This window comes from Girardinichthys multiradiatus, chromosome 17, assembly GCF_021462225.1.
Source record: "Girardinichthys multiradiatus isolate DD_20200921_A chromosome 17, DD_fGirMul_XY1, whole genome shotgun sequence".
NCBI lineage: Eukaryota > Metazoa > Chordata > Actinopteri > Cyprinodontiformes > Goodeidae > Girardinichthys > Girardinichthys multiradiatus.
Genome location: NC_061809.1, coordinates 20,036,973 through 20,050,946, shown reverse-complemented (window position 1 = coordinate 20,050,946; position 13,974 = coordinate 20,036,973). Strand labels below are relative to the sequence as shown.

The window sequence follows — 13,974 nt, the reverse complement described above, 5'->3', positions numbered from 1 at the left end:
TGCAATTTTTTTTTGCCAGTCATCTCAGAAAGTGAAACTCATTAAAAAGAATCGTTACACATAGAGTGATATATTCCAGGCCTTTGTTTCTTGTAATTTTGATGATTATGGCTTACAGGTAAAGAAAACCCAAAATTCAGTGTCTCAGAAAATTTGAAAAAGTTCATTATTGGACACTCATGGTGTCACACCCTAATCAGCTAATTAACTCATAACACCTGCAAAGGTTTAAATGAGTCTTTACATGATCTCTCACTCTGGGTCATAGGCTACACAATCATGGGAAAGACTGCTGGATTGATATATCCAGAAGACAGTTATCAACACCCTTCACAAGGAGGGTAAGTCACAAAAGGTCATTGCTGAAGAAGCTGGTTGTTCACATAGTTCTGTATCCAAGCATATTAACAGAAAATTGAGTGGAGGAAGAAGTGTGGTAGGAAAAGGTGCAACAGGAAGAACCGCAGCCTTGAGAAGATTGTCAAGCAAAATCTATTCAAGAATATGGGAGAGCTTCACAAGGAGTAGACTGAGGCTGGAGTCGGTGCATCAAGAACCATCACACAGACGAACACTAGACATGGGCTACAAATGTCTTATTCCTTGAGAGACAACGTCAGAGGCATCTTACCTGGGCTATGAAGAAAGGGAACTAGACAGTTGCCCAATGGTCCAAAGTCCTGTTTTCAGATTAAAGTAAATTCTGCATTTCATTTGGAAACCAATGTCCTAGAGTCTGGAAGAAGAGTGGAGAGGCGCAGAATCCACACGGCTTGAAGTCCAGTGTGAAGTTTCCACAGTCAGTGATGGCACCTCCCCACACTGGCAAAAGGTACCAAAAGCTAGTTCAATGACCATGATATTGCTTTTACTGAACCCCATAGAAAATCTATGGGGTTCAGAGAAATATGGGACACCAGACCCAACAAGAAAGATCACCGAAGGCAGCTATCAAAGCAATCTGGGCTTCCATTACACCTACACAGTGCCATTGGCTGACCTCCTCCATGCCACACCGCACTGATGCAGTAATTCATGCAAGAGGAGGCCCAACCAAGTATACAGGTCCTTCTCAAAATATTAGCATATTGTGATAAAGTTAATTATTTTCCATAATGTAATGATGAAAATTTAACATTCATATATTTTACATTCATTGCACACTAACTGAAATATTTCAGGTCTTTTATTGTCTTAATACGGATGATTGTGGCATACAGCTCATGAAAACCCAAAATTCCTATCTCACAAAATTAGCATATTTCATCCAACCAATAAAAGAAGTGTTTTTAATACAAAAAACGTCAACCTTCAAATAATCATGTACAGTTATGCACTCAATACTTGGTCGGGAATCCTTTTGCAGAAATGACTGCTTCAGTGCGGCGTGGCATGGAGGCAATCAGCCTGTGGCACTGCTGAGGTCTTATGGAGGCCCAGGATGCTTCGATAGCGGCCTTTAGCTCATCCAGAGTGTTGGGTCTTGAGTCTCTCAACGTTCTCTTCACAATATCCCACAGATTCTCTATGGGGTTCAGGTCAGGAGAGTTGGCAGGCCAATTGAGCACAGTGATACCATGGTCAGTAAACCATTTACCAGTGGTTTTGGCACTGTGAGCAGGTGCCAGGTCGTGCTGAAAAATGAAATCTTCATCTCCATAAAGCTTTTCAGCAGATGGAAGCATGAAGTGCTCCAAAATCTCCTGATAGCTAGCTGCATTGACCCTGCCCTTGATAAAACACAGTGGACCAACACCAGCAGCTGACACGGCACCCCAGACCATCACTGACTGTGGGTACTTGACAATGGACTTCTGGCATTTTGGCATTTCCTTCTCCCCAGTCTTCCTCCAGACTCTGGCACCTTGATTTCCGAATGACATGCAGAATTTGCTTTCATCCGAAAAAAGTACTTTGGACCACTGAGCAACAGTCCAGTGCTGCTTCTCTGTAGCCCAGGTCAGGCGCTTCTGCCGCTGTTTCTAGTTCAAAAGTGGCTTGACCTGGGGAATGCGGCACCTGTAGCCCATTTCCTGCACACGCCTGTGCACGGTGGCTCTGGATGTTTCTACTCCAGACTCAGTCCACTGCTTCTGCAGGTCCCCCAAGGTCTGGAATCGGCCCTTCTCCACAATCTTCCTCAGGGTCCGGTCACCTCTTCACGTTGTGCAGCGTTTTCTGCCACACTTTTTCCTTTCCACAGACTTCCCACTGAGGTGCCTTGATACAGCACTCTGGGAACAGCCTATTCGTTCAGAAATGTCTTTCTGTGTCTTACCCTCTTGCTTGAGGGTGTCAATAATGGCCTTCTGGACAGCAGTCAGGTCGGCAGTCTTACCCATGATTGGGGTTTTGAGTGATGAACCAGGCTGGGAGTTTTAAAGGCCTCAGGAATCTTTTGCAGGTGTTTAGAGTTAACTCGTTGATTCAGATGATTAGGTTCATAGCTCGTTTAGAGACCCTTTTAATGATATGCTAATTTTGTGAGATAGGAATTTTGGGTTTTCATGAGCTGTATGCCACAATCATCCGTATTAAGACAATAAAAGACCTGAAATATTTCAGTTAATGTGCAATGAATCTAAAATATATGAATGTTAAATCTTCATCATTACATTATGGAAAATAATGAACTTTATCACAATATGCTAATATTTTGAGAAGGACCTGTAGAGGTACACAGAAATTGGCACAGTTTTCAGAAGCCAGACATTTGTGCTTAAAATATCCTTTTTTGATTGGTCTAATGTGATATTCAAATTTTCTGAGACACTGAATTTTGGGTTTTCTTTACCTGTGAGCCATAGTCATCAAAACTACAAGAAATAAAAGCTATAAATATTTTTACTCTACGTGGAATGATTGTAGCTGGAATGTGGGGAACCCACATCCAGCTACACAGCTCAATCTTTAGCTACACTCTCCAACTTCATTAACACAATTACCCTGCTGTGCCATTAACTACATTGGGGAATCTAACTGTAAACTTTAAAAAAGAACCAGATGAGGCAGTTTGTGTAGAAAAAAGATGCATACATAAAAAAGATCTTATTTGGGCCTAAAGCATTTTACAGCTTCAGAATGCTGCTTAACATTTCTATATGAAGAGAAGGACCTCTGTTTGAATGCAGTAACAACATAGGGAGAGAAAAAATAAATAAATAAAACTATATTTCCCAAGGGGCTTCCTGGGTAATTAAAGGTTCCTGGACTCATCTGTCACTCTTGCACTTGGGAAGGTACCTCACAGCTGTTTCCCCTGCAGTCTACCTTATGCTGACAAACTCCAACACACCACCTCTCAATAAAGGTCTCACACAGATGTTCAGATACAATAGTTTAGACTATAAATGTTGTTGCTATATCTTAATCTAGTCCTAACGGTCTGTTTAGAAATGAGTCCTGCAAAAGTGGGGGCTGGTGATTTATAATTGCACCAGCTGAGAAGTGACAGAAAAATCCGTATTTGTAATTGACTTGTGATTAGCACACTGGAGATTATTAGCTTGTAACGCTAATGAACTTTGTGGGCTAGCACCATTGTCAGTTAGCTGAGGTGACTGGACAAGACAGTTAGCACCAAGTGGTCTGCCACAGTTTGAATCAGTCATGTCGCTGGCAGCTGCTGACAGAAAACACTAGTGAAAAGCAGCCGAGCACAACATATAGTGCTGCTAACCACACAGCCATCTTCCACTTGAGCTGCCATGACAGACTCATTACATGTTGGACAAAGAAATATCAGGTCTGGGTGCAGATTTCTGTGCGCTGGTCAAGAATAGCTGCTGCAGGTGCTTTCTGTGTAACCAATCAGGCAGAAAGAAAAATATATTTCAGGTCTATTTTGTAATTCTGTTGAGCCAGGTACCTTTTTATTACGGAAACACATGCTGTTCATACCTTGCAACTCTAACAACGCTTTAAATAGTAAAGGAGGCATTATAATATTATGAGCAGAAGTCTCATAGGGGAACATCAGCTGATGCAAGCTGCAAATAATCACACATAACAGCATTTTAAATCAGAGCTCATTATCAGGCTGCTGCCAGGTCTGATCTGAGCAGCTCTCCACTCTAATTCCAGGGGATTATTACTCATCATGACATACCACTGAAAGACAAAATGCAAATTAGAACACGCAAAAGCCAAGCAAGCTGCCTTCCAAATGCTGTGCAGATCACTCACTGTTGCTCTGTTTAGATAAAATGAATACCAAAGGCTATTACAAAAATAAAAATAGAGCAAACATGGTCAGTGGGGGTTAGTTATGAATTTTTTAGTGGAGATAAAAGCAATATGACACATGAACCCATGAGAAGCAGTGATAGACACCACAGGAAAAGTATAAGGACAAGAAAGATATTGAAAAGATACAAAGTGATAGGGAACAAAGGTAAGATGATGAAATTGATGAAGAACACTGTCTTGCAAACACCCTTTTTACATTTTGCCAAGTTACAACCACAAACTTCACTTTGTTTTTAATAGACCAAAACAAAGTAATTGTGAAGTGGAAAGGATACATGGTCTCAACATTTCTTTGTACCGTATTTTCCGCACTATAAGGCGCACTTAAAAACCATTAATTTTCTCAAAAAATGACAGTGCGCCTTGTAATCCGGAGCGCCTTATATATGGATCAATTGGTTAATTGGTTGATCCATACTGGTTGTACACGGCGCTCTGTCAAAATGTTTCAGTACGACTGGTAAACTACAAAGCCGCACCGCTTGCAGCCTTACAGCTACCGTAGTCAGGGGTGTCGCCGAAGTAATAGCGGTAAACACCTGTACTGTGCTTACTCCTAGTCCAACACCACTTGTATGTGTATAACGACCCCAAAATTGCACCTTTCAAGAGACACGCTTACAATGCTGAGTTCAAACTCAAGGCTGTCAGCTACGCAGTCGAACATGGGAATAGAGCAGCAGCGAGAGAATTCAACAGTTAATGCTACTATATTGTGAATGTACTAACGTTTGATTTAGTGCATCAAACTGCTTCTTTTACGTGTTTACTGAATCAGGGAAAAGTTCCCTTTCACGTTTTAACTAACGTTTGATTTCAACTTCAACTTCATAGACTCCAATGCATTCCTAACGTGCGGTTGGCTCTATTCAATAGAATTCTATGTAGAGGAGACCTTACCATGAGAGTGAATGGAGTTATCAGAACGCTGGTTTGTAGTGTATTAATAAAGTTTGACTGACTGACTTATCTGACTGTTTTGTTGACATTCTCTTTAGCACAGCTCCATCTAGTGGATGCATAACGCAACCACAGTCAAACGTTTGACTGCAGTAGCTTCTATTCTATGCACCTTATAGTCCGGTGCACCCTATATATGAAAAAAAGTTCTAAAATAGGCCATTCATTTAAGGTGCGCCTTATGATCCGGTGCGCCTTATAGTGTGGAAAATACGGTAAATAAAAATCTGTGCCATAAACATCGACCAGTTTAAGAACAGCAGTCCCACAGCATGATGCTACCACCACCACGTTATACAAAGGCCACTGAATGCAAGGCGATGTGCAGATTAGATTTCAGCTTTCAGTGTTTTGCCTTTAGGCTAGAAAGTTCAATTTCAGTCTCCCCTACATGGCCCCAGGCAAACTGCAAAGGACGTTAATGGCTTTCTTCTTCTTGCTCCTACATGAAGGCCAGATGTGTTGAGTGCTGTGTGAGATGTTTAAAAGCTTGTGATAAACTTTTAAAAACAAACAATGCCTAAACTTATTTATCCCTGATCTGTCAAAGTGTGTCCCCTGCGCTTCATGGTACTGTTTGGTACATGGAAAATTTATCTTCTACAAAGCTTTTCTATTCATAAACCAATACCAGAATCGGTATCTGATTGGAATTTAAGCCACGATTGTGCCATTCACTATTGCTCTCTAATAAAAAGCCTCTTATAAAATCACGTACAAGTATCCTTCAACATCACAACTGTGTACTAATTTTATCACAGAATCTCTATGAAATAAATCTGGTTATTGGTTGTAATGTGACAAAATTTGGCAAAGTTCAAGGGGTGCGAACACCTATGGAAGTTATTGTAAAAATAAAAATTCTGAATTTTAAGCATGCATGAAGAACAGAATTAAGTAGGATAAAAATGTGAGTATCTAAATCCATATAGCATGTTGCCATTGCTTTAAGAGTTTATAGTGCCAGGAGCGGCTTATCTGCACTGCCTGAGGACGGGGACTAAATATAACCGTTGTACACAGACAATCAATCAACATAGCAAACATTCATCATCCTTGGTTTGCATTGGCTATTAAAAATTTTAACACTTCAAAGTTGAATTTTTAACTTAATAATAATAAATCAAATTACCTTTCTAGCGCTTCCCACAATAGAAAATCAATGCCCACTTAATTACATATTTGTCAGATTCTATGAGGGGGAAAAAAAAACGTCTTCCACCAACTCAAGAATAGCAGTTGCCATCGGGGGCAATCAGACCAAATGACATGGTTGACACTGCTCTAAATCTGGCTGCCTGAGGCAACTATTACTGAGCTGCTGAGCTTTGCCAACAGCTCATTTATGACACCAACATGCTGATTACATGTACTAGTGGTGGACACTTCACATGGCAGCCACTTTACCTGGCAATCTACAGAGTACAGCAGAACTCCGCCTTAGGGACTGGTGAGACAAAAACAAACACCTACAAGGTCAAAGACTCTCCTGTGGCACAGAAACAGAAGCTCTCCAGATCTTTATCTGAATTTGAAAAGCTGAAAAAAGACAAACAGCAGAGAGAACCATATGGTGCAAATAGACAACACTGATATATTTCTGACAGAAAATATAGTTTCAGGCAAGAACTGGTACAAGCCTGGTGGCAGACCGAAATATATATATATATATATATATATATGTGTGTGTGTGTGTATGTGACATAAAGTGCATTACATTTTACTGATAGTAATGCACAGAGACAGAAACTAAACAACCTGATCTTTCTTCCACTCCATCAGTGAACATATGATACCCCAAAACAACACTCTTCAGTGTGTAAGAAGCTACTGTAGGAAGTCCACTCAGCGTTCGCCATTTTCAGTAATGTGTTTAAAAATCTGGTGTAAGTCAGCACATAAGAAGTAAGCTGCTAAAAAAAGTAAACGTTTCTACAGAGATATCTGCTGCATCAGAGAATAAGACAGTAGCAGGATGGCTGAATGTCTGACAGCAAAGTTATTTTGTTTCATCCTCCATTAGGAAACATGCTGAACTTGGAAATGTTATCAGGCTTTCAAGAAATCTCAGAGTTAAGAGAAGGATCTACATTCTTTGGAGAATAGTTGCAGAAAACAAAGATTACAATTACTGACATAAGATGTCAACTCCCTTAATAAGTTGGACTCATTTAAAATACTAGTAAAACTTCGTTTTATAACTTCTCTCTCACACAGTGTGACTTTGTCCCTGCTTACAAAAAAAATATATATTAAATGCTGTTAATTGCCGCTCTTAAAGAAAACTTTAATTTGTCAAAAATATGTGTTATCAGGTCAGAGGTTAAAAAAAAAAGAAAGAAAAATCAATGGGAAACCATTCACAAAACTATTTGGTGAATTTCTTCAGCTTTTAACAGCTGTTCCTGTCATTATTTTTAGATTGGTCCGATATCATTTAGCAAAATGAGACTAATTTTGCAGATGCGAAGTGTACAAAATATAATAAAGATGTGTGAGAGAATATCATTACATAACTATGTGGTAATATTAAATTTGCCTATGTAGATACAGTTACATTATGATGGTCAGAATTTCTAATTTTCATTCCATCTTCTAATTCCACTTACTTTCCCAATAAAAATCTGCAGGCATTAAAGCATAATGCATGTCCCTCTCTGGGTAGAAATGTGAAATAGCAGCCGTCCATATGGTGTGCATCTTGAGCATCTACTAAAGTACAGCTTATGGTGGAAATACACTCGAAAAAGAAATAAACTCCAAATGATGCATATCCCTTCCCTCCTTTCTCTCTTGGGACAATGCCACCCTCAAAGACTGGTGTTAACCTTCAGTGCACTTATGACTGACTATTAATGGCTGCTCAAGTGCCAATGAACATTACAGCCCATCTGTTATATAATGCTTTAGAACTTGAGTACAGATTACAGTGACCATGTTCCAATCCCCCCCATTGGATACAGAACAGAGACAAAATGGATGAGATATGAAGGACAAAAGTCACTTTTACATGTAGGCTGATAGTCTGGATGAGTGGAAAAACAGGAGGGGTGTGAGGGAGGGTGAAAAAGAAGGTGTGCCTACTGTACTACCGAAGGCTAAACGAGATGAAAAATGAGGCACTGATCCAGGTGGCAACAAAAGGTTATATCTTAAAACATTATTTGGCTGTTGCTCCTGCAGGACAGTATTTTCTGTTGTGTCACCAGCAGTAGGAGGAGTTGTGACACCCATGAATCTAAGCCAGCGTGCACCTTGTAAACAAATGACTCCACACCAACACCAGCACTGAAGATCAAAGCCGCAACCATTCACTAAAGCAGCAGAGGAAACTGTAAATTCAGCCAACTAACACTGTAAACAATAGCTTTTCTACACGAGTTCATAACTTGAGTACATATTATCTTTTCGGCACATATTCTAAAAAGAAAATGCTAACAACCGTGCAGAATATGTCTTTTAACAGCTTTAACCTGCGCAATGTGGATATTATAAATAGGGAGGAAGAGAAAAAAAATAAAATGACTGTTTAGAAACACCGTCATAAGAATCTGTAGAGCTTTACTTTAACACAAACTGGTAAGCACTTTGGCAACAGTGCTGCTTGTTAAGCTTCTTCCAGATCAAAATATCAGGCTATAACCAGCAAGGAGGGGGCAAATGCATATGGAGAAACAGCTGTTGCATACTAAACAGGAACCATTAGATCCAACAAAACCTAAATCTGTGTGCAGTCTATAAGCCTATTAGTCAACTAGCCAGGAGGTTTTAATCACTGTCGTTCGTCTGTAGGGTCCATTATCCCAAGACTGAATTATGGTCACTTGCTCCTCAGTGGAGGTTGGATGTCAGAATACTCACAACAATGGACACACTGAGGTGGGAAGTAAGACTTTATGAACAAGCGTGTTCCTGCTACCACGTTTAGACTTTGATTCCTATACATGGTTATTTTTATGAACCTTTGCAGGAACATTTAACTGTTTCTTTGTGCATTTCATTTTTATATAGAAGATAGTGACTAATATTAGGGCTGTGCAGGAGCAGTAATTGCAGTAAGAATACATATCTTGCTTTTACTTATCTCTCATGTAGAGAGCAGCTTTGAGTCTGCAGGGGGAATTAGCATAATGAGAGAAAAGTAAATGAGCAAAGCTTCACGGTTTAGCAAAATGACCACCATCCGAGACACTCTGTAGATGTGTTTAAATGTAAACAGGTTCAGTCCGAAGTTTACACCCCAGTATAATGGTCATTAATTTTGATAATTTTAATGTGATATAATCGTTTCTTTTTCAGGGTTGAATAATTACACAAACAACTTCAATGATCTAATTAAAAATAAGAAATAGGAAGACAGAGTAGACAAAATGTAGTTAACTGGGCCATAATGACTATAAGAAGGTTTGGAGGAGTTGAGGTGAGGCCTTTAAATGTAAGAATATTGCCAGTGGTACTGGTCCATCAAAGTGGGTGGAAAAATGGAGGAGGAGAAATACCTCAAAATTCTGACAAAACAATGATCCCAAACACGCATCAAATGGATCAAATGGATTAATCAGGTTCACATAGCACTTCTGAAATGAAGACCTAAACCCTTTTGGAAATGTATGGACTATGCTTCAAAGCTGGGTCCTTGCCAGCAAAACAAGCAATTTAAATGAGTTCTACCATTTCTGAGCAGTCAAATATTCAGCCAAGATTAGAAGTTTCTAGAGGGCTAGTAAATGTGTGGTTTATCTGGAACTTGCTGAGATACAAAAATCACATTAGTTGCTCGTAAAGTAAACATCCAGCCCTCAAAGAACCAATTAAATTAATTGTTAAGACAAGGTAAGTACATTTAAAGTTTAGACGAGAACTATTTTACAGTGGATTGATTTGGAGAGGTCGTACCTGCTTTATGCCACAGATTTACACTACAAATGCTGAAAGGCATTCATGCGTAATACTATACCGCATGCATCAGAAACATTGCATGAAAACCAAGATTGCCAAATTAAATAACCACATTTCTCTAAGTAGATTACAATGGATTGAGTGGTCATTTAATAAAGAGAGTTTTTAATTCACCTGGCATGTGACTTCAAATAAGTTATTCAAATATTTGCCTGCAGATAAATCAGCCATCTCCTCCTTTATGTCTGACTCTGATTGGAATCAGTAAATAAGAGGGACTGAAACAAATGAAACAACAGTCTGGAAAAGAAGAAACTAAAGGGTCCATCTTTGCAGGCATCCTTTACATCATCTTGTCAAGCAAAGCTATAAACAATCTGAGCCTGTCTGTTGCAAATACAAGCACTTTTACTTTGACATGTTTAACTGCACCACTATATTACAAACTGCAGCAGCTGTTAAAGAGATGTCGGTCATGGCAATCTTGCTCAATACCATTCTGACTGCAAGGACTTTAGTGTCTATCAATATTTTACACACAAACAAGAAAGAGAAAAGGCACTTAAAAAAAAATACACATAAGAAAGAGCTAACTTTAATCAGAACCAATGTTGAGTCAGAAGAGTGAAATATCGATCCATACAGTGTATCTCACCCTCTGTATGAGCCACTATTCTCAGCCAAACAGCTTTACCTACATTAGAAAGTGCAGCTGTTTCAGAGGTCATTTTTAACACTCACCATTTTCTGCAGGTGCTTCTCCTTGCGGATGTCCACCATGACCAAGCCCTCTTTGACCAAGCCCAGGCCCACATCATCCTTGGTGTCTCCAAACTGTATTGTGACGTGTGGACAGGTGGCACCTGAGTACTCCACGTTCAGCAGGCATTGGCTGTTCTGAATGTCCCGCACCACGCAGTCCACCACATCCGCACGAGCATCGTCCTGAAGAAGGTAGGCAGTGGAGGTAATGTTAGGGATTGAAGAAGATTGAAGATGGAGGATAAGGAAAGAAGAAGGAATAGTTAGTATAACTATCTTTGGTTCACACTACGAGAGCTAAAATTAAATAGTTGATAAATAGTTTATTTTCAATATGCAATACTTCAGACTCAAATTTCATGCACGCTGCCCTTTTTTGTAGTAAGTAGAAATACAAAACTTCACTGTGAATGTACATCAGATACTTCTGCAGAGGTTTGTAGATGGATGAATCATATGGATGGACTAACAGATGAATGATGTATGGAGGAATGCATGGACAAAAGCAAAAAATAAATGAACTGACTGATGAATGATGGATGAAAAACATATCATGGAATAAGGAATAAAGTCTGGAAATACACATTGACGTTTAACTTTTTCTAGACTGCCTAGGGACACTGGGATGTCAAACATTAATTTAGGTTAAAACGAGGAAAAACAGAACATCTTCCAGCGCTGCCACTGTCCTGATTATGTTTCTATCTACGTTTGTCCACCCCTGCCCTACCCTCTAATTGAACATACGGAGAAGGCTGAGACCAACATGGAGTTGGCACCTTCCAAAGCCCAGAATATGGCCTCACCCCCCACCCAAAAAAATCTGCTTCTGGCCATTAACCATCTTCTCTCTTTCTCGCCTTGGTCTCGTCTCCATGGTAACCCCCTTCCAGCTAGCCACCCTTGGGCATCAGCGTGTCTGGTGTATGTGTGCGCGAGCAAGTGTGGGCAGGGAGGCTTGTTCGAGGAACAAAGCTAAGAGAGCCTTTTTGTCACCTTATTTCCCCCTCAGTCAACTTGTCACAGTTGCTGCAGGGAAGCTTGGAGAAAAAAGGGAAACGACTGCAGATGAGGAATGGAATAACGCTTATGAAAGGACAATAGAAACCTGATAAGAGCATTTCATCGTCTTCACCTTACACACTCTGAGTAGAACACTTTGATGCTGGGAGAATAAAATATTACCATTATGTTACTTTTTAAACAACTCCATGCGATTCCAGGGGTCTCAATCTATTTTTTTTGCCAGCTTTTAATCTATAAATACAAAAGATAAGTATTAATTTACAGCAAATATTTTGGAAGAGGTTAGGCCTGAATGAGAGAATGTCAAATAATTTTGATTGCATGAACACCTATGGATGTTGAAAAAACAATAATAGAAATACAGATTTCTTTTTTACACACTTATCCAGAATTGGAAAACACACCCAAAGTCTGTAAGAACCTTGATTTATATAAATACTTCAGCTATAAGTCAAACTGTCTAAGTTTGACAGGGATTCTTTTTTTAAATCAAGTTTTGCATCAAACATCTCTCGAATGTGACTGGAAACCATTTTAGAAATGACCTTCATAAATGGTTACCTGCTTCAAAAGAAGCATTAAAAAACCTGCAAGGTGTCTGAGGATATTTTTCAGACGTGTTTGTCAACCTTTAGCAATATTAGCTTAAAAAAGTAATTTCTTGCTGCCAGTGGATTTTGATGGGAAAATGTTAAATGATAATGCAGTTTAAGTGAAAAGAGCTTATAAATTAGTGAGCTGCCTTTTCTTTCAACTTTACTTTTTTTGTTGACAATCTTGGTAAAAATGTTATCTCTAATTAGATCAAAAGGGATGAGGAGAAATAGTAAATGGAGCAATGTGAACAGTATGACAACCTTTAAGGGGAGGCAATATAAAAATGCCATATATTTGCCCCTAAAGATGTGTTTGCTGCTGTGAGGTGTCATGGATGTGACAGTCATGATGCCTCCCACTTTGATACAAGTCACCAGGACACATCTCAGGTAAAAGTAAAAATCCCTTTAAAAACAGAAGAACAGCAGGAGTTTGCCACGATTCTGAGATTTTTTTGAAGATACTGTCACTTAACAGAACAGTGATGCAAGCAGCACGATTTTCATCTAGAAATGACTTTCAGACTTAGAAAATAACTTTTCAGAGAGTGACTAAGATGCCAATTATGACTTGTTAAGACAGATGCCTCATGCAGGGGGCATCAGGTGGCAGATTATTGGGGGAAAGGCAGCAACGGTTCTGTACCAGTGGGGCACCACGCTGTCAGTGTGTCAGACAGAAACCATAAGAAACAAGAAAAATCTGAGACAATGCGGAAAGTTGAGGCGCAGAGTGACGAAAGGAGAGTGAGCAGAAAAGGTGGAAGATGTTTTGTCAGATTGAATTGTGTGCTGCAGGTTTTTGTTTTGTGTGCATAAGAACTGCAACATGGAGGTGAACTCTGTGTCCCATGGGTTGCACAACAGATGGGCTACTTCATTACTGACTCGTGAGAGGTGACAGCACCGACCTCAGGCCGCCAACTTTACATTTAGTATTCTAAGAAGGAAAGTAACAAAAAAACTTGAGGAAAATTACAATTTTCAATTGTAATCACTTGCTAATTTATGACCTGCAAAAACCCAAACACTGCATTTATCAAAAGCAGATTTAAACTCAATAGACATAAATAAACAAAACACAGGATCAAAGCTGAAGTGCTCTGCATCTTATGTTGCCTATGTAAAACATAAATCATCTAAAAGCAATCACACACCACAGAATAAATCCAGGATTTAAAACGGCGCCAACAAGGCCTGTAGCTAAACTAAACCTGTTTCTGTGAGATTTGTATGCAGTCAGCTCAAGATGCTGCCAATGAGTCGACCCCCTGACACCGATGCACACGCTCAAATGCGGTCACTGAAGGTTGAATAAACACGATTATGGCTGCAGAAAACAGGGAAAGGTGCTCAGCCATGTATGTACTCCAAGACATGAAGTAGATGATATCTCTGCATAGGAAAGAACAGTTCAGGCTGCTGAATAATTGAACGGAATGTTATCAAATTGTTCAAAAAGAACACAGATGGTAAGTTTTTT

At 39.5% G+C, this 13,974-nt stretch overlaps 1 protein-coding gene across 1 annotated transcript in view; it reads right to left on the bottom strand.

Moving 5' to 3' along the window:
- Positions 1-13,974, bottom strand: part of snd1 (staphylococcal nuclease and tudor domain containing 1) — a 221,806-nt gene that overhangs the window by 10,232 nt on the left and 197,600 nt on the right. Inside the window, exon 22 of the mRNA XM_047389164.1 lies at positions 10,849-11,052. Within this exon, the coding sequence (XP_047245120.1) occupies positions 10,849-11,052 (204 nt within the window). The remainder of the gene's footprint in view (positions 1-10,848; positions 11,053-13,974) is intronic.